This window comes from Genypterus blacodes, unplaced genomic scaffold (assembly GCF_046128005.1).
Source record: "Genypterus blacodes isolate CSIRO-AG114 ecotype Tasmania unplaced genomic scaffold, CSIRO-AGI_Gbla_v1 ptg000139l_1, whole genome shotgun sequence".
Taxonomy (NCBI): Eukaryota; Metazoa; Chordata; class Actinopteri; order Ophidiiformes; family Ophidiidae; genus Genypterus; species Genypterus blacodes.
Genome location: NW_027466941.1, coordinates 1,919,661 through 1,941,909, shown reverse-complemented (window position 1 = coordinate 1,941,909; position 22,249 = coordinate 1,919,661). Strand labels below are relative to the sequence as shown.

Sequence of the window (22,249 nt, the reverse complement as noted above, 5' to 3'; positions counted from 1 at the left end):
ATCCTGTTGTGCCTTCTTGATTGATTTATGGATCGTTTACACTCCTTTCAATCAGTGTTCTCCATAGGAACAATCTGTATTATCATTATTTGATTGTGTCCGTGTTATCAAAGCTGATAATCAGGAGGTTATTGTTGTGTTGATCAGAGCAGCTAGTCTGAATAAGTAAAGACCCATAGAAGTCGTTGGTTGGTGTGTATTTACCTGTTATGATCACAGCGGTTGTGAAATATTATCTAACCTGCTTGTAGATAACAAGACAAAGGTCATAGTTCAGGCCCTGTTTTGATTGTGGCTCCACTGCCTGAGTTGAGGGTCATCAGGTTTTTCTCCGGGTCATTTAGGGACAAAAATGATTATTGTTGGTTCTTTCCTCAATGAGACAGAAGACCGTGTTTGAACAGCAAACCATGTCTGACTGAAATCTTTCTTGAAGGACTTTCTAGCTTTTCAAACAACATTCATTTCAATTGGATTTAAATTATTTTATATAACGGCAGATTTCACAAATGTCACCGCTGACATAAGCACAGTTAGGAAATGTTACTAGCTTCAGTTTAATCTCTTTCTTTCAGTTGAGAGGGAATTTATGTCAAACTTATATTAGGCTGAACGTCTCTGTCTGATTATTATGCAGATTTGGGGCCACGGCTAATAATGTACTTTTGTCCCCTTTTTTGTACCGCAGCGGTCAGAAGAATGAGGCCCACGCTGTCACACAATAGGAGACCTTTCTCCTCCATAGCAACCTCAAGTACACAAAGCAAAATGATAATGCAAAGGAGAAATTCCACCGCTCAGTGTGGCCAACCTACTCTGCATAATAACCCCACACACACACACACACACCAATGCCCCTAAATGCCCCTGAACAGAACGTTGTTGACTGGATTGTGACCTGTGATGACTTTGATGCAGTGTTGATAGGATCAGTTTCCCAGCTTGTGCGCTCCGGTTGCAGTTCCTCTTTTATCGAAGTCATGAATCAAAAGTTTCTTTCCAAAGATTTATTCTACAAGTACAAGTATAAGCCACATGTTGGCTGTGCTGTAAACATAAATAAGTTAAGTCTGTAGAAAATACACTTTTAGGGAATTCAACTAAAGAAAGACATTATGCACAACTCAGTGTTACACCGTGTAAAATAACTACAACCTACAAGTGCAGAGGCTACATTTGTTTTTGTGATCTAAAGTTGTTTTATATTCATAATATACAACCAATGTCCATCTTATATCCATGACTCCTCTTTTTCTGACCTTCTCACCAGTCGTGCACACACTTTGTCGCGGCCTTGTGCTTCTTGTGCGGCTGGAACAGTTTGCTGATGGTGTTGAAACCTCTGTGCTGCTCCCTGCCCTCCTCTTCTTCCTCCTCCTCCTCCTCCTCGCCCTTCGCTCTGCCCTGCTGCCTTCCTCCCAGGAGACCTCTGACCTCCGCCGACACAGCTTCACCCAGGTAGCGGTTGGGCTTCTTACCGCCGTTGTCTCTCAGGTTGATGTCGGCTCCGTAGCGCTGCACCAACACAAGCATGACCTGGGCGTGACTGTGTATGGCTGCCAGGTGCAGAGGTGTGTATCCTCCATGGGCTTTGCTGTTCACGTCCACGTAAACCCCTCGCTTCCCGGAGATGTTAATGATCTTGTGCACCATGTCAGTGTTGCCGTCTTTGGCGGCCCAGTGCAGGGCTGTGAACCCAGATATGAAATCTTTCTTCTTTACCAACTGTGAGTCCCGCAGCAGCAAAGCATAGATCTGTCCCCACTGTCCAGCAGCACACTTGACCAACCACTCGTGAGCTAATGGCTCCAGAGGCACCGACTCAGAGTCCTTGGCTTCATCACCCAGTCTTGTGTTCTTGTTTTGGAACTTCTTCAAGTGGGTAAAGCTCTGGGATGAGGGAATCTCTCCTGTCTGCCTGGTTGTCCCACACTGAGAGACACTGAGGACACTTTCCTGAGAGTAAACATTCAAATTTGGCACCGATGGAGTGGTTGATCCTCTGGTTCCCACCGTGTCTGGTTTGTGTGAAGCTTCATGTTGAGGTATGTGGGTCGTGCCTGACACAGAGCGTCTCTGCGGGTGCGAGGGGGATTTGACCGCTACCACAGCAAACACGGCTCCAGATTTCCTCGATCTGCTCGCTTCTCTACAAATATTCACCACCTTCAGCGCGGTTGTGTCCTCATCACTCTTCCTCGGGTAGCAGTCATTCAGGTTTGGCGTGCAACACAGATTATTGTTGTTCTCAAAGTCCGAATAAAGTCTATGGTCCCGCTCGGCTCCGGGAGAAGATGTAGAGGAAGAGAAAGTGGCGTTGAGGCTGCCGATCGCGTCCTCCGCATCCCCGGCCGCTCCCTGGATCGAATCCCGGTACTTTTTCCTCACGACCACAAACTTTGTCTCGTCGATGTGTTTGACCACCGCGACGCCGTTCACCAGCTTCTTGAACAGGTCCCTTTTGTGCTGCTTTTCCGCGGGATCGCCGGAGCTGATGTGGCCCCTGAAGTGGCTCAGCAGCTCCGCGTTCCTCACTTTGCCTCCGCGGTCCAGCAAAAAGGACAAGATCGCGTCCTGCGTCAAAGCCATGTTGTCCCACCGGTGAATGCAGGAGAGGGGGGACGGCAGATGGGTCCGATCGAGCCTGTGGGATGGTCTGAGTGTGTGTACCCCCCCTGTGCTGCTCCCCCCCTGTGCTGCCCCCCCTTCCTACCCTCAGAACCTGCTGCTTCCGGCGCCTCTTCTCTTTCAATCGGCCGTTAGGAGGGACAGCGGACCAGTGCTGTTTGGGACATACAGGGGCGGATGCAGTGACTTTGTAGTCCAATGCAAACACAGCTATTAGGGGGGCCTCATCTCAGTCTCCCTTCAAGCCAAAGTTAAACACACAGATGTCCACAAACCACTGTGTAAATTAACACATATAAACCTGTCTATCCCATTTATCTATGTTTTGCATGAAGACAAAACATAACATTCAATCAAAGCTGAATTCACATAATAGGAGCTTGTGTTAAAGCAAGTTGGAGTCACTTTCAAACAGTCGTAGTATAAAATATGAGGCAGAAATGAGAAGAAATGATCCCCTTCCGTTGTTTTACATTTCTCATAACCTCCTGAGACTCCGACATTTATTTTGTATGCATTTTTTATTTCTCCTTGCTTTTTGTGATAAGTGGGACTTAAGTTGTTAAAAATAAAAAAGTGAAGCATTTGATCATAGGAACACAAAGAGTAGAACACATTTTTTGCTTTGTTTTCTGGAGACCTAAAGTGATATTTATACCACTAGGGGGCAGCGAAAAATGTCCAGACTTGTGGACAACAGGTTTAAGTTAAGCCCAAAGACATATAATGGGTAGGGAAGGAAAAATGTAATGTCCACATGTGAGGACGCAGGGTCTCAGGAGGTCAATATGATATATAAGTATTTATCTTATCTATCAAATAATAATAATAATAATTTTATGAACACATTTATGAATTAAGCAAAAAAATAGCATTATATTTATCACAAGACCTCTGATACAATTTGAAACTGCATGTCATTACTTTCAAGAGTAATTGAGAAAGAATAATAATAAATAAATAAATGGTTCATTGAGAATTGTGCTTTGATTGTGCGATATAATATATTCTCAGCCTATGCCAAATAATGGGATGATGGGATGATACAGGACCCAGTCCATCCATGCAAATTTACCAGATAAATGACCAATAAATCCTGGAATTACGCGCAGTACGTGTTGCTCTTTACTCATGTGGAGCCAAACTGAGCCTGTCTTTTTAATGATCAGTATTTCTTCTTGTAGTGATGCCCTCCTGCACAGAGGGGGTGTTGCCTTCAAGTGGCCATGTTGGAGTGAGCCAGTGCCCTGTGAGATGGAAGCAGGTCCCGCTGAACACGGATCAGAACCTCCGAAATCCTGCTAACACACACACACACACACACCCACACACACGCACACACGCTCTTGTGACGATGGCGGCCGCTGAGGTGGACGTTTTCGCAGTAAGTATGATCTTAATGATTCGTGCGTTTAGCCCAGAGATTAGGGCTGAACCGGGCTAATCCTTTTTTTTGCCAGGTGTAGATTAAAGATGACGACACGGCTTTGCACAATGCAGCCGCGTCGCTTCATTAAACGAATCAAGGTCAGTGTGGATGAATGTAACGCAAATGACGCATCATGGCTCGGCGGATGAGACGCAGCCAGCATGGGACCAACATGACGCCCGAGCATCACCTCTGTTTACCGTGTCAGCACTTATGACAGGTGTGTGTATGCGTGTGTGTGCTGGACTGACTAACCGCAGGACAGCAGGCAGCGTCAGGCGATAAGCAGATAAACATTCGCGGTGACAGCATTCAGCAGCAGGAGAATCTAAGTGCACAGCAGCTAAACGTGCAATTGGTGTTGATTATAAAGTCATGACACACACACATGGTTATGCAGACTCAAGGTAAACGTGGAGGAGCTGCAATGCAAAGGGTGGTAGACTTTGTTTAAGTGTGTGTGTGTGTGTGTGTGTGTGTGTGAGTGTGAGAGAGAGGGAAGAGGTGGGGGTTATGGATACCAGGGCAGCAGTTTGGATGTCCTCCCACACTGTGAAATAACATCTAGATAAAGAGCTCTTTGTGTGTGTGTGCGTGTGTGTGTGTGTCTGTGTGTGTGTGTGTGTGTGTGTGTGTGTGTGTGTGTGTGTGTGTGTGTGTGTGTGTGTGTGTGTGTGTGTGTGTGCAGAAGGAAGCGGATGGTTGTTGTCTTGAACACATCTTGGGGTCCTCATGTTGAGTCTTTAGTGGGACGCCAGTGTCCCATGGTGAGTCTGTTGGAGGCTTCCGAGCTTCCAGCCAGGCTAAAGGACATTCTGTATTAGTCGTCTGTGTAATGCAGTTTTAGATTTGCTGTTTCACTGTGATTTCAGCATTTTATTCCCACAGTAATGAACACAGACATCACTTTGGCTGCAAAAACGCTGGGTATTGAGTATCATTTTTTTATACCAGTTTTGACCTTCAAAACCAGTTAAAAACACAAATTTAACCCTTAAATCTTTCCTGAAGTGACCCAAAACAGTGCTTTGTACATAGAGGCGTTTCCAGTATGTGTATTTATTGAAATGCATGATTGGAAAATAATTGGAGCTAGTAATGATGTTGTTTTCATTCATTGATCATTATTATCATCATTATATTCCCTCTGCCTTATCTAAAATAGGAGTGAAGTGGAGGAGAAGGATGACCTCATTTATAAAGAATGCTTTTATGCTTCAAAGCAGCGCGTGTGTCTGTGTGATCAGAAGGACGGCTTTAGTTTGTTGTTTTTTCATTTCGGCAGTTATTTATAAATGTCTAGAAGGAGTGGAAACGTTCTGTGTTCCATCTGCTTTGTCAGAATGAGGAAAAGCGCAGTGTGGAGCTCGGAGGACATGTGGGGTTTGACAGTCTTCCGGATCAGCTGGTCAGCAAATCGGTTGCACAGGGATTTTGCTTCAACATCCTTTGTGTAGGTAAGTCTGGGTCATCCAAGTCCAAGGTTTCAGTGCTACAGACGCATTAGTCATCCTACAGTGCAGTGTGCATCATCTCTTCCTCTCCCCTCGTTGTAATAAAGGCCCTTTATTTACTTCCTGTTGCTCAGGTGAGACTGGTATCGGCAAGTCCACATTGATGAACACTCTTTTCAATACAACGTTCGAGAGCGATGAAGCCAGCCACTATCAGAACGAAGTGCATCTGCAGCCCCAAACGTACGAACTGCAGGAGAGCAACGTCAACCTCAAGCTAACTGTGGTGCACACTGTGGGCTTTGGAGACCAGATCAACAAAGAGGAAAGGTACCAATGAAGCTCTGTTCACTAAAACATATTGTAAATCCCATCCTCGTCGGGAAGACGGCGAGAAGGGGAAGTGAGTGGCTGGGAGAACAAATTCAATCTCAATAAGCGTTTCAGTGCTCCAACAGCAGGGAATCAGAAGAGTGGATGATGTTGGCTGCAGGGCTGGAGAGTCAGAGCTTGTAACCAGGATACTAACATGTCCCTCTTCTCTGTGCAGCTTCAAACCCATTCTTGATTACATCGACGCCCAGTTTGAACGGTACCTGCAAGAGGAGCTCAAAATTAAACGTTCCCTATTTAACTACCACGACTCCAGAATACACATCTGCCTGTATTTCATCGCTCCCACCGGACATTCCCTCAAGTCCCTGGATCTCGTCACGATGAAGAAACTGGACAGCAAGGTGACCACGGAGCCTGGGACTCACTGGGTATTATTACTGCAGACGGTGTTATTACTCACGTCTGTTGCTCACACTCAGGTTTGAATCTTTCAGGTGAACGTTGTGCCGATTATTGCAAAGGCCGACACGGTGTCCAAGAGTGAGCTGCACAAATTAAAGATCAAGATAATGAGCGAGCTGGTCAGCAATGGAGTGCAGATATACCAGTTTCCTACTGAGGACGAGGCTGTTACAGAGATAAACGCCTCCATGAATGTGAGTACTGCAGTTATACACACAACATACTGGTAGAACATTACATCATTCATAACAAGGTCCAACTATGGCACAGGATTATCTACCTAAATAGAACATACAGAAGAAGTAGGCAGAGGAGGAGTGCAGGTCCTGCTAGACCGCCACCGATGTTGTGGAATTGCGGCGTGCTCTTTTTTTAACTAACGGGTCACTGGGTCATTTTTATTTATATCAAGGATGTTAAGGAAAAGACAGGAAATTAGTACAGAGAGCAGCAGAAGCAAGATGCAGGAGAAAGCACAGTTTGGAGCCATTATACACACAAACACATACACACAAGCACAGAAGGTGAGTCTCCAGCTTTAACAACGAGGTCATTCTCCTCCACGTTCACACTGCAGGCTCATCTTCCCTTCGCTGTGGTCGGAAGTCTTGAAGAAGTCAAAGTGGGGAATAAGATGGTGAGAGCGAGGCTGTATCCATGGGGATCCGTGCAGGGTGAGTCCAACTCTGCTGCATTGGTTTGCAAGTTAAAAACCAAGACACATCAATGGAAAAGCTTATACAGCCTCGTGAATCTGAAATTTATGAGCACAGCAGTGTTAACCTAAAGATTTTCCTGGTAATTAAATGTCCAAATGTGTTTTATTTCAGTGGAGAATGAAAACCACTGCGATTTTGTGAAGCTGAGGGAGATGCTGCTCCGTGTGAACATGGACGATCTACGAGACCAAACACACGATCGTCATTATGAACTCTACCGTCGCTGCAAGCTGGAGGAGATGGGCTTCAAGGACTCTGACTCGGACAGCAAGTCATTCAGGTGAAATGACATTCATATTGTTGGTATTTGAAGGGAAATTGTTGATCTGGAAGTGTCCTCGTCTCGCCGTCTCGTCTCGCCTGTGAGAGACTGCTGTCATTCCAGTCCCAGCTGAAAGGGTTAAATGTTACTCTTATGTATATACAGTATGTAAAACACAGTGTTGTCTGAAGATCTCAATGCTAAAACTATCACCCATCTCACCCTGAACCTTCAGCCTGCAAGAGACATATGAAGCCAAGAGGAAGGAGTTCCTTGTGGAGCTGCAGCGTAAAGAGGAAGACATGAGACAAATGTTTGTCAACAAAGTGAAGGAAACCGAGGCAGAGCTGAAAGAAAAAGAGAAAGTGGTGAGGATTGTAGTCATTCCAGTGATTTCTTGTACATAAGTGCTATTCCTATTGTGTGTGTATGACATCCCCCCTTGTCCCACCATGTTCTCCAGCTGCATGACAGGTTTGAGCAGCTCAAGCGGTTGCACCAGGATGAGAAGAGGAACCTGGAGGAGAAGAAACGAGAACTGGAGGAGGAGATGAATGCTTTCAACAGGAGGAAGGTGGCGGCTGAGACGCTGATGGGCCACGGCCTGCAGGGCTGCTCGCAACAACCCTTCAAGAAGGACAAAGACAAGAAGAAGTAAGTCTGTCTGAAATACTCTGCTTAACGTAATGTCCTATCTCCACCTTCAGTATCAGTGCTAACGCCGGGGAGTTAGTGTGCACGTGCCACACATAGATGATATTCCACAGGCCAGCCTCTGCTGAGCTGAGTGGATAGAGGGAGGAGGCAGAGGATGTGATTAATGTGATAGTGTTATCTTGCCAGGAGCCACACTGGCTGAGAAACTGATACAGGGACAGATTCAGTCTGACGTTGTGTTCCCAGACACAGTAGGAGAGGTCACAGCTTGCATGACACAGGCTGATGCTTGTGCCTCCACAGGCCGACCTGCCAGACTGCATCTCAGGCAGGGGCGCTTCTGTTTATATACCGCTGGTCTCACCGCGTCTCACGCCACACAGATAATACTCATAGGTCACACACGCAGTAGAACCGGAGTCATGCATGCACTTTAAAGATGAGCAAAGTACGATCAAATGTAAGGAGATGAGAAGGAAACCTCATCGTATATGCATTTTGGTGGAGCGATGGCAGTCTGGGTTTGCTGTAGTGCCCTCTACGGGTCATGTGGCTGTTTGAAAAAGAGTAGCCAAGGCAGTACGATTAATAGCTCAATGAGCAAAGGAACTGATTTCAACATGCCATGATTTACCTCTCACACTGTTTCTCATATTCGCTGCCATATCATAATGCTGGGCAAGTGATAGGGAAGATGAACACGAACAGGTTGCCATGGTAACACTGCAGGTGTAATGTATGTGTGTATGTATGCAGAGTGTTGAGTGTTGAGAGATGTGGCCCCTTGCTGTCCACACTGTAGCAGTATGGAGTCGCACTGCAGAATGCAGAGAAAGTCACCAGCCGTCGAAACCATAGATCAGATGATGATGATGTCAGTGTTATGTGCCATCTGTCGGCACATAGCACTGACATCACATAACACCTTCTGTCATCCGATTTCAGTTTTGCTTTCTGTGATTCAGTCTGGATCAAAGATTTTAAATCGCCTATGAAAGTGATTTAAATGTAATTTGGCTCAAATCGGTTTCCACTCAGGTTTGGAGGAGTCCGGACTTGATAAAGATTCAAATCTGTGAATGTAAACAATGGGATTTCATCTGCTAGAAACAACCCAAACACTGTGCCATTCCCATTCTGTTCAGATTTTTGTTTTGATCCTGCATTTTGTTTTCTTTTACCATATGTTGTCATATTGCTTTTCCACTTTCAGTTGAGTTATGGAACAAACATCCAGGGAAACCAGGAAGGTGTCAGCCACCAGCATGGGAACAGGGCCTGACATTGTATGAGTGAACTCAGTGACAATGCACATATGAATGTGACCCCGAGTGTCGGTTAGCTGTAAGCCACTGTGTACTTATGGATCACAAAGGTAGCTGTGCTCAGTGTATTTGATTAGTGCCTAATGCTGACTATGCTAGACATGAGATTACAAATCCATTCAATGTTATCATAACTTGTTAACATGTTATTTTATGGTCATGTCATGAATGTGTGTTCACCCAAATCAAACGCTGGACAGTCTCATTCCTAACAGGAGGCTGTCAAATTATGACTGTGAACTGATGGTGTATTATTAACGTTGCTTAAGCATTTGTGTGTTTCTATGCAATACATGTTGAATCATTAATGGTAATGCTGCTTTTTGTAATACAGAATTTGTAATGTACATAGAAATATTAATTATTATTATGATCTGATTGAGTTACTTGTAGGTTTGAGATGAGATCCATATTGTTTAGAAAATAATTTATAATTCTAATTAATTAATTCTCAGTGGACCTTGAAATAAAACGAAGATTTTTTGCTTCTACATATAAATAAATAATGACATGAATTTAACCCCTCCCATCTTCATTTTCTGCTGGACTTCCCATTGCATCAGTCGTTTTTATGGTTTGAAGCATTTCATATTTCTGCTGCTATCCTCATGACATACCAGATCATGGCTCCTAAGAAATAATGACTGAACTTGAGTGTTGTGTCCGCTACACTACAGTTGCTCATATAACTGTACAACTGAAGATGTTTGGTACCTGGTGGAGATGAATGACATGATTTCTCTTTCTTTTCATAGCTTCTTTAGTCTACCATCTGCGTGCTCCTTAACATCAGGAAGGAATTTGAATTAGAAGACTTTCTACCACATCAAATGATCAAAGATTAACAGTCAAGTGTATTATTTTTGCAGTGTCAACTAACAATTTTATAGAAATGCCTCTATATCTCTGGAATTTAGTCACCCAAAGTCTTCCGTGTGTTAAACGCTCTGCTCCGGGGCTTTTGGCAGCCTTCAGTAGCATGGTTTCTGCATGTGTGAAGTATGAAGAAGACCCTCATCACCAGGGTCACAGTTCATTTTGTAATTATCCGATATTTTATGCTTGTGGCTTTTGATGAGAAATTACACTGTGATATGATATTGTGACACACTGTTGCTGTTAAAGGTTACATGGACTGTATATTAATTTATCATACGCACTTTAATCAACCATAGTACAAATGCTGTGTTTAATAATTATAAAGTAAGTATCATACCAATCGGCCCTTATGTTTTAAAATTCAGTTGACCATATAACATATTTTCAAACAGGAGAAACTATATACATGCGTGACTGAAATTAAAACTAAGACTGTAATGTAAATGTGATGTAAATTCAGGACAAACGTATCTTAACGTGGTCTAACTGGTGGGTTTGTGTGGGTCCAGTTGTGGATTTGTATTTCCTGCTATATTAAAGTCTTACTTTGCTGTAAAAGTGTCTTGTTATCTTCATAATAAAACAGTTTTTTCCAGAAAGATCAAAAAGAGGTGGCCATGAAAAAGGCTGCAGTAACCAGAGACGCCACCAGGCTGCTAAAGATTGTTCTAGAAACCTGTTAGTGAGTCAATGTAAAAGGTTTCCTAACAGTCTAGCATTGCCACACCCTGTGAGACATATATGAAACCTTCACCTTATGACATCATGTAAACTTAAAGTTATGACACAACGCCATTATTTCCTCTATTGTGTAATAAAATAATGTTTCAATGTTTCTTCCTCATGTGGAATGACGTAGGATGATTCTTCTAATCCGTAAATAATTGTAAATTAATCTAAATAATTGTGTACTACACCCACCTAACCTACTGTATCAAAAATCAAAAGTCATCTCAGTCTATAGGTTGCTGTGATTATGTTACCAACCATAACAGGAGGACGCAGAGGAGATCACGCATTGACGTCACGCCCTGCCTCCCTCCCTCCGTTTGGCCTCTTTGGAAGGCGCGGCTCATATGTGAGTGACAGTGATTTTACCCAATAGAAATCCCGGATCTGGACCGTTGCCTGGCGATGACCAATGAAATCTTCCTGTGTTTGGTCGTGGGCTTGGTTTAACTCCAGCATTAATATCAGCTCGGCCCTTTTCCCCGTCGCCTTTCGCCAAGGGTAGGGGGGTGTGCGTCGGCAGCAACGAACGAATGCTTCAAACTTTCTTTAATGAAAGTTAACACTGACATTTTTTTTGTGATTTATGTTTTTTTTGCATCCACGGAATTCAAACCCGCGGAGGATTTTTACTCAGCTGCTTTTTTCCCGTAACAACAAACCCCGTAACTTAAACCAAGGTAAGCTATCGTCCCATCAAGCTAACGTCACTCAGCTCAGCGTCATTTAAAACAACAATTGGAAGCGTTGTTGTTACATTGTTTGGTATGGTCGACTCTTTAATACGCTTCTTTAGATGTTGTACGGTTTTAATAGAAAATAGAAGTTCTCTGGCGTCCCTGTTAGCGGTTTTAGCTGTGTCATTCACGCTAAGTCAACTTGTTTGTCGCTCCCGTGTCCAGTTCAAATGAAAGCCTTCACTGTGTTCTCGTCTTATTGGCTTAAGCTTTAACTTGTTAATGTCGGGCGTGTTGCTGACCTCAAACTGAGCCAGTTTGCTGTCATATGACCGCCTGTGTCCGCTCTCCGCCGGTTCGCACGGGAGGAACATGCCCCAACATGTCCCCCGCATCGGTACAATGGAACCCAACAGCCCTCGGCCTGTTCCCCTGCGCTTTAAAGTTACAGCAAGTCCAATATAATCTTTTTAAAACCTGGAAAAGAATTTGTTGTGGTGCATTATTACGTCAATCCTTCCCTACTATTGCTCCGTGTGTCCTTGTTATGTGCGTTATCTAGTCTAACTGGGTCGAGTTCAATGACAGCTGGCAGCCGCTTGATACTGGATAGCTTACAAATATGGTAACACTCCAGACTCCGTACCACTTTACTACCCAACTATTGGTGTTAGGAAAGGTATTAGATAGTGATGATGCAGTGGAAGGGCACAGCTGTTCGGTAACTAATTGATTATGTAACTTATTTGCTTGAGAGTCTTTTTCCACTAAAGCTATACAGAGGATGGACTGTATTAGAATATAGAGGGATTCAGATTTGAGAAGTGTGATTCCTTTCAAAAATGGGATTCCCAGACCAACACAACCACACTGGGACCAGTTTGAGGAGGTGCTCTCAGTCCAGCTTAGATTAATTTTGCAACCATCTACAGTATGCATTATTGCTTTGTCCAAGTATGTCACATTCTCCTGTTAAGATGAGAGAAGGCAACAAGTCTTCCTCACTTGAAGGTTCAGTATTCTTCAATATGGTTATGAACACCGACAGTGTGTTTTCATGTTTTCATCTAGTCAGACAAGAGTTGGAAACATTTTAACTAATCTAATCCCTGATATGGGCCGGAGCCAACAAACTCAAGGTCTGCCACAACTGAGAGCTGGTGGCTTGTGAGTAAGGTGACACTCAGATGTTTTGGTTTGCTTAGACGTGCTACTTGGTTCCAAATGTGAGAAACGCTGGTTTAAGTTACGGGAGGTGACAATAAATTAAATTGTATAAGTGCAAAGTCACTACCACAGGACTAGTGTGTGTGTGTTTGTTTCTGTGGTGATAACTAAATAGACACATGATAAATTTTCAATATGAGGTAAAAATATCAGTGTCTGAACTTGTGACCCTCCTCTTTTCCTCTGCAGATGATTGACACAGTAACAGCACCAGGAGCGTTGCCCTTTGCGGTTCAGCTGAAGGCTCTGACAGATCTGGAGGGCCGCTACCAGCCCAAGCTGAGCGGCCTGAGGCTCATCGAGGGGGCCCAGGATAACGGCCTCAGGATGACCACCAGGCTGAGGGAGCTGGAGGTGAAGGACCTGCTCTCCCTGACCAGGTTCTTTGGCTTCAGCTCAGACACCTTCTCTCTGGCCATCAGCTTGCTGGATCGATTTCTCTCCGTGATGAAGGTTTGTAAACGCTTGCGGTGTGGATGTTCACTTCCCGATCCGTCCTGTTGATGTGTGTGTAGGCTCATTGTCTCGTCCTCTGCTCTACAGATCCAGCCCAAACACTTGTCCTGCGTGGGCCTGTGCTGCTTCTACATCGCCGTGAAGTCCTCTGAAGTGGAGAAGAACGTGCCGGCTGCCAACGACCTGATCCGCATCACTCAGAACCGCTTCACCGTGTCTGACATGATCAGGATGGAGAAGATCATCATGGAGAAGCTCCACTGGAAGGTGAAGGCTCCCACGGCGCTCCGCTTTGTACGCCTCTTCCATAGCCACATCCAGCAGCAGCTTGATGCCGAGGGGTAAGGACAGATGCGCCCATCAAAAGGCTGAATTGTGAATAAAGATTATGATCACCCCACTTAAATAACTTGGGCGAAACTGTATTTTTTTATGTTGGGTATTAATCTCAGTGACTTTAAAGTTTTGCTTTTGTTCCCAGTAAGAAGATCCTAACCCTGGAGAGACTGGAGGCTCAGCTTAAAGCTTGTCACTGCTCGTTCATCTTCTCTAAAATAAAGGTAAGACAAAGGATCTGGTTTCCAAACACTATAATCTATGTCCTCTCTGTACTTAGACTGTATAGTGGCTGTTAAACTAAATTGCACTGCTAAAGTGAGAGTTAAAAGCATCCAGCACTTTGTTTATGGACCAAAGCAGCATTACGTCACCGTGGGTTTCCTGTCCTTGGTGTGAGCGAGGTCATCTGTGGGGACCGTCTTCATGCTGTTCCTGTACAGACCTGTGTTTTCTGTTCTGTTCCTCCTCAGCCATCTCTGCTTGCTGTGGCTCTCCTGTGCTTCGAGGCCCAGGAGCAGCATGAGCCTGAGCATGTCAACAACATAGCAGACGCTCTGAAAGCTCTGCAGCAGCAACTTCACGTGAGTAACAACGACCAGAGCGACCTGTGGAAAGTTGGAAGGGATATATGGGCTACTCTGATATTAACCCCTGGTGCTGCTGCCGTCCTTGTGTGCAGATCAGAGATGGCGACCTGGTTTGTGTACGGGAGCTGATCGGAAAAAGCCTAGCGGAATATGCGACCACCAAGTGCTACAAGCCAAACCGACTTCGCTGGACCATTTCGGGAAGGACGGCCCGTCAGCTGAAGCACAGCTACTACAAGATCACTCACCTTCCCACCATACCTGAGTCAGCTCAGTGAGACGCAGGGAGACGGGCGGGCGATCGCACATGCAGCAACAACAAAAAAAAAAAAAGTGATACTTGTGATTTGATTTGACGTAACTCCACATTTGCATTGGGATCGCCTGCAGCCAACAGTCATTTTCCTTGTAGATCTTCATCGTCGGTGATGTGGCTCTACAAGAAAAAGCTCTAAATGTTGCCGTTTTTTCCTTTAGGGATCGTTTTATTTTCCGTCATACACTGAACACGCGTGCTGCGACGGGCTCATCCGCTGCCATCCAGCTGAATGTTGTTGATTTGCTCGCACTTGTGTACAGTATGTTCTCGTTTAAATCCGTGCCACGGCGTTTTGGTTTTCCTGGTACGGGTTGCTGGTTTTAAGCAAATTAAGTATAGAACCACCTAGGTCCTCAGTCCACCATGTGGAAGAGGAGGGAGAAGGATTTTGTGAACAGTCAAAAATGGAACCAAGAAATCGGGCCCAAAGTCCTTAACTCTCACCCTAGGTCGTAAGCTGAATGCACACTCCTACCCAAGGTGATGAAAAGAAGTTTTTTTTTATTTTGAAGCGGCGAGGGAGCTCTGGTTTGCTCCGGTGATGTGAAAGCTACTGCTGTTTCCCTTCAGCTTAGCGACAGACGAATAACTTTAAAGCCACGTTGTCTTTGTCATCAGCGGCAACAGATGATTTAGTTTCACGATTTCTTCATTTGTGGGCACCCACCGAAAGTAAAGTACCACGAGAATGGATTTTAAGTTGCCAGTTATTGCAGAAAACATTGAAAGAATTTATCGTTGCAGTGGAAATCTGGGTTGGGTTGGTTGCGTTTTTGTTGCCAGTTTCCCTGTGAAGCATAAAGTTTCTTGTGGTGATCAGAAATAAAATGTTTTCCTGAAAATGAATAATGAATAATTGAGCACCATCATCTGGCTAAATGTTTGTGAACCTTTCAATAAAACTTTATTGAAAAGCTACCAGCAGTGTGTTAGTTTCATTACGGAGCAACAACACATTTCAAAAGGCCTCTTAAGATCATGAATGAGCTGCTGGACCACAAAGCAGAAGCTCCATCTTCCTCCATTATCTGCCAGATGTAATGGCTGCTGGCTGGGAGCGTGCGTCCAAATCGTCTTTATCCAGCAGCAAAGCCTTTACCATTGTCCAATATTAAAAGCTCTGAAAGGCAAGAATGGCCCGTCTTCCCCAGGTTGTGGACGTCTTAAAGCCAACAGCTCCAGCGTGGGAAATGTGTCGTCTGCACATTTTCCAGCAATAAGTCAGTTTTGTAAATTGGAGAAGTCAGGACCGCCGCCAGCAAAATTCCCGGTGATCTCTGCACCGCTGAAGTTAAAACCAGGATTCTGAGAGGGATGGAGAGAAGTACAAAGAGTTCAGTAAGTAGAGAAGGGTGCAGTCTTGATTTGTAATGAGATGCAGGTGTTGGGGTCATTGATGGGATGCTGACCTCCCTCTGGAACCTCTCCAGTGTGAGCTTCCTCTGCATCTGGTCCTGGACCCAGGCGTTGGCACAGTACTCCCCCTCCAACAGGGAGGACCAGCAGTTCCCCGCCTCTCTGTTGGTCTTCATCAGGATGATGCGGATGAGACTCTTGTCCTCTGGGGAGAAACCAAAGAAAACGTGAAGTGAGTGTAGAGTTCACACACTTCACGACTTCATTTCAACTGTGTGTGTTTGTGTGTTTGTGTTTGGATGCAACCTACCCAGCGTCCACGTACCCTCATCAGACACGGTCATGCCAAACAACTTCCCCTGAAAATGATGTAAACAGATGCGATCATGAAAATGGTTTAGTCCATCATCTTCATCAACCTGGATGAGGAGAAAGAGGAGCTCACCTTAAACACTTCCTCCCCTCTGACGCGCAGCTCGATGTCTTTGGACCCCAGGTGGCACTTGACCTCCTTGGAAGACGTCCCGTGAGGTACGTGGACCTCGACGAAGACCTCCTCCATGGTCTGGTACCAGGAGCCCCATGGAGTCTGGCAGGGAACCACGCCGCTCCGCTCCTCGAAGTGCACCGACATGCTGCGGCTAGCGGCGGCTAACTTCAGCCGCTATCGGAGGAGTGAAGAAGCTACGCGTTCGCCACCAGGTTGTTCTTTAACACCGTTTCCATTTACCGACAGCCTAACTAGACTCCCAGTAAGAATGTTTCACTTCAACACTTTTAATTTCGCTTTCCGTGTTGTTGTGTTGCGGCTCACCCTCCAGTGTCTTCTTCTTCTCTGGCTAGAGGCTCATTTCCTGTTTGTTAGCGAAATTGTTGCATTTGGCGCCATCTGCTGTTTTCGAAACGTAACTGCAAAAAGGAAGATCAACATTAAACAAGACAAGAAATGCAGATTATTATTATTAATTCACGTGTTGCAACGAATTTCGTTTTTATTTGTGTTTGACTTTGGTCGTCCCGTTATATTAAAACCTTTAGAATCCAATAGAATTTCCCAGCCTGTCTAAAAATGTTGTGGATTTACTAATCTGTTAATTAGATTAGCAGACTGTTCGTGCCTCCTGTGAACGCAAACCAGTCACTTTAAGGACTCCTGCTCATTTTCCTCCATTCATACACTATTTTATTGAAGTATGAGCCGCTGAAGAGTTGAATGCAAAGTTGGGGATACTTACTGCCGAGAATGCCTCTACTGCCACTAATTTTATTTACAGTTCTCTGCTGGACAAAGTAAGTCTCCTCTCAAGGCCTCTCAGACAATCCTGGGAATACATTAATGCCTATAGGTACGTACTCTTTCTTTTTTTCTTCCCCTTTGCAGTTTAGGCAATGTGTCTGGAAATGAAAAGATCTACTCGGATAACATCACTCGCATTTTGGATCGACTCTTGGACGGCTATGACAACAGACTGCGGCCTGGATCTGGAGGTAATGTGGAGAGGTCTTAAAGTCGTGTCTCATGTTGTTATGCCATACGAACAGGTTATATAAGTCAATCATCTCTTTTTATCAAAGGTAAACCAAGTGAAGGGGCTCTGCAGAAAAGCCAAATGGTCTTTATTGTATTGTACAATCATTGTTGATGTCATTGCAGGCGGTATTACAGAGGTGAAAACAGACATCTTTGTCACCAGCTTTGGACCTGTGTCAGATGTAGACATGGTGAGATATTACTTCTTTGATTCTTCAGATATGTGCTCACTACAGGAGACGACGAGGCTTCAAGCGAGCATAAACATTTGACGGGGAATCTGCCATGAGACTATCTAATGAGCTTTAATCTGTTTGACCAGCCCTATAACTCCATTATTGATGGCCTCTAAATCAATATGACAACATGTCAGACAGAATGAATGGCTGAATGGATTGATTAATGCTCATCTGGCATGAATGGCATATGTGGTCATCTTCTCTCCTCGCCACCCTTGCAGTGGATTGGCTGCCGAGAGTTTGAAATGATGTCAACCTTTATTACACATGCGTTTGAATGAAAGTTATAGATCTGGAGAATATAGATGCTGCATTCATTTCGGTCCTGGATCTAATGTTTCAGAGTGACTAATGTGTTGCGTTCACGTGTCAGGAGTACACCATGGACATGTTCTTCCGTCAGACATGGATCGATGAGCGGCTGAAGTACGAGGGCCCCATCGAAATCCTGCGGCTCAACAACCTCATGGTGGACAAGATATGGACGCCCGACACGTTCTTCAGAAACTCCAAGAAATCTATTTCCCACAACATGACCACGCCCAACAAGCTGTTCAGGATCATGCAGAACGGGACGGTGCTCTACACCATGAGGTGACCTGACGGTGCAGAGGGACACTTTGATACATGAGGATGTTTGTTAAGGATGCAAGGATAACAGGAATGATTCTCTCTCTCTCGCGCTCTCTCTCTCTCTCTCTGTGTGTGTTAGACTGACAATCAGCGCCGAGTGTCCCATGAGCCTGATGGACTTCCCCATGGACGGCCATTCCTGTCCCCTCAGGTTTGGCAGCTGTGAGTATGGACCCTTTCTCTCTCACTGTGTAGACTGTAACACAATAACATACACACACAGATTCACACACGTTTGTCACTGCGCCTCCATTTCTGTTCCATTTCAGACGCCTACACCAACACTGAAATCATATTCACGTGGAAGAAAGGGCGGATAGCGTCTGTGGATTGTCCCAAGGAGTCCATCAGTCTTCTGCAGTACGACCTGGTGGGACAGACGCTGTCCACTGAGGTTTTCAAAACAAACACAGGTAGTCGCTCACAAATCAAACGCACTGCACTGCACATTGCGTAAACTCCAGGAGCTGATGAGTGTGAGAGTATCCAGAGGTCAAAGAGCCGCCGGTCCGTTACTCTCTCTCACTTAGAGCCATTAAATAAGCAGAGACGTCTTCCTTGAGCGCCAATCTAAGATGCTTACAGTAAGCGGTCCGGCCTAATGCGTGGAGTGTTCCTTTAAAGAGGACTTAAAGCCCCGGCAAAGGCACAGAGGAAGAACGTTTGGTCTGCACACCAGCAGAAACACCAGAGAGCCCCTGCTGCTGTCTGTCCTCTCAGATCCCTGGAATAGAATGAAAAGGGACGAGTCCTGCTCCGGCAAAGAGGGATAAAACAGCCATTTAACAAACCTGTGTGTGTGTGTGTGTGTGTGTGTGTGTGTGTGTGTGTGTGTGTGTGTGTGTGTGTGTGTGTGTGTGTGTGTGTGTGTGTGTGTGTGTGTGTGTGTGTGTGTGTGTGTGTGTGTGTGTGTGTGTGTGTCTCTCTTTCCTCCTCTTCCTCTTGACTTTTCCCCCTTTTACTACCACATGTGTCTGCCTCCCTCCCTCCTCTTTGCTCTCTCCTGCTGTCCTCCACTTAGCGTCTCTCCCACACCTAATGGGAGTCGTACATCTGTAGGTTTTTTTCAACCGATATTCTGTGTCAAGGGCAGGCAAGGTCACCAGCAGCCCCCTCTGCTCCATCCCCTCTGGGCCACTCTGTACACATGTGTGTGTGTGTTTATTCTGCAGGTCACTACTCTGTGAAAGTGGTCCACTTCCACCTGCAGAGGAAGCTGGGCTACTACCTCATCCAGACATACATCCCTCTCATCATGGTGGTGGTGCTGTCACAGGTCTCCTTCTGGATCAACAAGGAGTCCGTCCCCGCTCGCACAGTCGCAGGTACGCCTCCCACCTGATGCCACAACCATTTCCAGCCTGTTTATGTGTCAACACTATAACTCGTCTTCCTCCAGGCATCACCACCGTGCTGACCATGACCACCCTGAGCATCAGCGCCCGCCAGTCGCTGCCCAAGGTCGCCTACGCCACCGCCATGGACTGGTTCATCGCCGTTTGCTTCGCCTTCGTCGCGTCGGCTCTCATCGAGTTCGCGGCAGTAAATTACTTTGCCACCAAGCAGGCCCAGCGTCTGAAGGAGCAGAAGGCCCGGCAGGACAGACTTGAGGTGTTGGCCGCCGCCAGCGACGATGAGGATGATGAATCTGTGTCGGTAAGTTTAATGTGAGAGAAGATTCAAGATGAAATATCACATTAGCGGTCTATCAGGCAGTAAAGTGTGCTTGCTCTAGTTTCCACGCTATGGATCAGCTCCTTCCTGAAGCATGGTGCATCCTTTCACTGCTTCTTATTGGATTCTTATTCCATAGGAGAAGTTGCACAATCAGCGATTATAATAAAAAGCAATATTCCTCTTTAATAGTGTAGTAAATACACTTCCAGAAAAGTTTGATCAGTCTTCAGTGGAGCCACGATGGGGTGTGTGTGTGTGTGTGTGTGTGTGTGTGTGTGTGTGTGTGTGTGTGTGTGTGTGTGTGTGTGTGTGTGTGTGTGTGTGTGTGTGTGTGTGTGTGTGTGTGTGTGTGTGTGGTGAATGAAGATGATGTTGCTGCTCCTCAGCGGTGAATGGAGCTCGACGCAGCCATGATGAAAAGGAAACCAACTGATTTATGCAGAGAAGGAAAATCCTGTTGCAGATTAGAAACAATGTTCCCCTGCCTCTCCGAGCTTCTTGGCTTCTTCCCATTCAGGCGCTCCCATACATTAAATAGTAATACTATGTACACTTGTGGTTCTCTTATATGCTTTATGCTAATACAGTAAGCCACCACCGCGTCCCCCTGGGATCCGTCTCACGTGTAGTGCTCATGATTAGATGCTTTAAAAATAGCCTCAGAGTGAGAACAGAGCAGAACTCCGGCACTCTTCAATGCATAATCTCCCATCCATCCTATGGGCACGGGGCTCACTACCTGCTGGGTTCTATATAGGGATGTTGACGTGTCGTTTGTGAGCGCCGCTGTGGGAACACACACATTACTCACAGCCTCCTATAATGACGACTAGTTACTTCTTGAATGCCACCAAACCCCTATGCAACATCTGTCTAACTTCCCATCCATGCACCGTCCTCTCCTTCCAACCAGCTGAGCAGCAGCCCAGCGAGAAGTCTGAAGCGGAGGAACAACTGCAGGATGGAGCCGCTCGACCCTCCGCCCGTGCCCATATTCCTCCAGCAGGGCTCGGCGTTCCCGCCCATCCCGCAGCTGGCCGGCACCAGCCCCATCGACAGATACGCCCGAGTCCTCTTCCCTCTGGGCTTTGCCGGCTTCAACCTGGTCTACTGGTACATCTACCTGGCCAAGGACACCATGGAGGAGGCCAGGTACGCTCCAGTCTCAACAATCTAGTCTTATGAGCCCCAGAGACCAGACAGAGACAGACGGTACTCTGAGACACTTCATGTCTCTTCATTCTTGTACAAGCGAGGTGAAGAAAGCACAAATTCTCTCCATTAACAAAGGAAGGATGATAACGCGTCCTTTCCCTGTCACGCAGCCATGAAACCACCTGATTCTTCTGTGTTCTAATGACGATGGCATCAGTGGAACAAGAACTATCCAGATTCTGTCCAAGACTTTTATCCAGGCAGTAAAGACATGAATAATTTCTAAAGCTGAAGCAGCCTGAGGAGTTGTAGATGGGAGAGGAGACGTTAGCTGGCACCCTGGCTGCATCTGTGGCTTCTATTCTAATAGATTTACAATGGGAACGGGCGCGGTGCTTTGGTTAATTTGGGAAGGAGGAAAATATGCAATCAAACACACTCACGGAGCAGAAACCTGCAGGTCGGGGAGAGAAGATGTAGGGACAGAGCGAGAAATGGTGCTAAAGACAGAGAGAGAGAGAGAGAGAGGGAAGGGGGGGGGGGGTCTGTTATGTAACACTGGGGAGTGTAAATCTGCTCATCATGCTCCTCCATGTTCCTGTCAGAACATTTCTATGCATGTTTTGTTTGTCATATTCTGGGGAAAAGACGAGAGACGAGACGGGACGAGACGAGACGGACAGGCCACCAAGCAGCCGCGTCGCCTCGTTTCCCTCCCCGTCTCCCTCCCCGTCTCTTCTCTTTCTCTGCTCTTTTCGAAGGAACCAAGAGGACGGGGAGGACCTGCACAACAGCAGATAGATGTGTGTGTGTGTGTGGGGGGGGGGGGGGGTATTGCTCCTCTCACTCACTTCGCTGTGTTCTGGTCTTTACAGGGACATGGGCACCGCCACTTAAGAGGAGGGAAGACCTGGGAGGGGGGGCCTGCGAGAGCCTGCAGGAGCTTCAGCATCCACAGTCTGCCTCACCTGAGTGTGTGTGTGTGTGTGTGTGTCCCCCCCCCCCCCCCCCCCCCCCTCTGTGAACAAGCACTCAGCATTTGTTCCGCTCTCATATGACAGAGGAAATGAATCAGAAACTCATTTATTCTCCCGCCTCATATCTATTCATTTCACAGGCTGTGACCACCGCCCACTTGTGTTCTGATCAGTGGCTGAAGAGTCGCCCTTCACC

At 46.0% G+C, this 22,249-nt stretch overlaps 5 protein-coding genes across 6 annotated transcripts; 3 read left to right on the top strand and 2 right to left on the bottom strand.

The window, feature by feature from the left end:
* Positions 1-1,001: 1,001 nt before the first annotated feature.
* sowahab (sosondowah ankyrin repeat domain family member Ab) lies at positions 1,002-2,828 on the bottom strand. The gene has a single exon (XM_076164979.1). The coding sequence runs from the start codon at positions 2,587-2,589 to the stop codon at positions 1,264-1,266; it is 1,326 nt and encodes a 441-aa protein (XP_076021094.1). The 5' UTR covers positions 2,590-2,828; the 3' UTR covers positions 1,002-1,263.
* A 2,577-nt stretch (positions 2,829-5,405) lies between these two features.
* On the top strand, positions 5,406-10,536 carry LOC143011926 (septin-8-A-like). Of its 2 annotated transcripts, XM_076164950.1 has the most exons (9): positions 5,406-5,514; positions 5,646-5,841; positions 6,062-6,248; positions 6,342-6,503; positions 6,887-6,983; positions 7,140-7,308; positions 7,526-7,658; positions 7,754-7,944; positions 10,028-10,536. In XM_076164950.1, exons 2-9 carry the CDS (start codon positions 5,675-5,677, stop codon positions 10,080-10,082), a joined length of 1,161 nt encoding a protein of 386 aa, XP_076021065.1. In that variant the 5' UTR covers positions 5,406-5,514; positions 5,646-5,674; the 3' UTR covers positions 10,083-10,536. The 2 variants fall into 2 exon arrangements, with proteins under 2 accessions (XP_076021065.1, XP_076021064.1); XM_076164949.1 differs by lacking the exon at positions 10,028-10,536 and having other exon boundaries at positions 7,754-7,948.
* Positions 10,537-11,348: 812 nt separating this feature from the next.
* On the top strand, positions 11,349-15,301 carry ccng1 (cyclin G1). Its single transcript, XM_076164775.1, has 6 exons — positions 11,349-11,560; positions 12,974-13,237; positions 13,328-13,581; positions 13,722-13,800; positions 14,050-14,160; positions 14,259-15,301. Exons 2-6 carry the CDS (start codon positions 12,974-12,976, stop codon positions 14,442-14,444), a joined length of 894 nt encoding a protein of 297 aa, XP_076020890.1. The 5' UTR covers positions 11,349-11,560; the 3' UTR covers positions 14,445-15,301.
* Positions 14,797-16,682, bottom strand: nudcd2 (NudC domain containing 2). Its single transcript, XM_076164776.1, has 4 exons — positions 16,287-16,682; positions 16,152-16,200; positions 15,895-16,046; positions 14,797-15,790 (listed from the first exon to the last, which is right to left on the bottom strand). The coding sequence occupies exons 1-4, from the start codon at positions 16,473-16,475 to the stop codon at positions 15,707-15,709; spliced, it is 474 nt and encodes a 157-aa protein (XP_076020891.1). The 5' UTR covers positions 16,476-16,682; the 3' UTR covers positions 14,797-15,706.
* A 402-nt stretch (positions 16,683-17,084) lies between these two features.
* On the top strand, positions 17,085-21,973 carry gabra6a (gamma-aminobutyric acid type A receptor subunit alpha6a). The gene is made up of 10 exons (XM_076164892.1): positions 17,085-17,131; positions 17,223-17,329; positions 17,496-17,563; positions 17,985-18,205; positions 18,324-18,406; positions 18,514-18,657; positions 19,417-19,569; positions 19,644-19,894; positions 20,835-21,073; positions 21,952-21,973. Exons 1-10 carry the CDS (start codon positions 17,085-17,087, stop codon positions 21,971-21,973), a joined length of 1,335 nt encoding a protein of 444 aa, XP_076021007.1.
* Positions 21,974-22,249: the final 276 nt, after the last annotated feature.

Bases quoted from the DNA above. Each gene is read 5' to 3' on its own strand.
- LOC143011926 (XM_076164950.1), top strand. From the start codon at position 5,675: ATGAACACTCTTTTCAATACAACGTTCGAGAGCGATGAAGCCAGCCAC. The intron at 6,249-6,341 runs GTGACCACGGAG...TGAATCTTTCAG, and splicing joins TGAAGAAACTGGACAGCAAG to GTGAACGTTGTGCCGATTAT. The intron at 6,984-7,139 runs GTGAGTCCAACT...GTTTTATTTCAG, and splicing joins TCCATGGGGATCCGTGCAGG to TGGAGAATGAAAACCACTGC.
- sowahab (XM_076164979.1), bottom strand. From the start codon at position 2,589: ATGGCTTTGACGCAGGACGCGATCTTGTCCTTTTTGCTGGACCGCGGA.
- ccng1 (XM_076164775.1), top strand. From the start codon at position 12,974: ATGATTGACACAGTAACAGCACCAGGAGCGTTGCCCTTTGCGGTTCAG. The intron at 13,238-13,327 runs GTTTGTAAACGC...TCTGCTCTACAG, and splicing joins GATTTCTCTCCGTGATGAAG to ATCCAGCCCAAACACTTGTC. The intron at 13,582-13,721 runs GTAAGGACAGAT...TTTTGTTCCCAG, and splicing joins CAGCAGCTTGATGCCGAGGG to TAAGAAGATCCTAACCCTGG.
- nudcd2 (XM_076164776.1), bottom strand. From the start codon at position 16,475: ATGTCGGTGCACTTCGAGGAGCGGAGCGGCGTGGTTCCCTGCCAGACT. The intron at 16,201-16,286 runs GTGAGCTCCTCT...CATCATTTTCAG, and splicing joins GAGGGGAGGAAGTGTTTAAG to GGGAAGTTGTTTGGCATGAC. The intron at 16,047-16,151 runs GTAGGTTGCATC...GTTTCTCCCCAG, and splicing joins TGAGGGTACGTGGACGCTGG to AGGACAAGAGTCTCATCCGC.
- gabra6a (XM_076164892.1), top strand. From the start codon at position 17,085: ATGCCTCTACTGCCACTAATTTTATTTACAGTTCTCTGCTGGACAAA. The intron at 17,564-17,984 runs GTGAGATATTAC...TTCACGTGTCAG, and splicing joins CTGTGTCAGATGTAGACATG to GAGTACACCATGGACATGTT. The intron at 19,895-20,834 runs GTGTCGGTAAGT...CCTTCCAACCAG, and splicing joins ACGATGAGGATGATGAATCT to CTGAGCAGCAGCCCAGCGAG.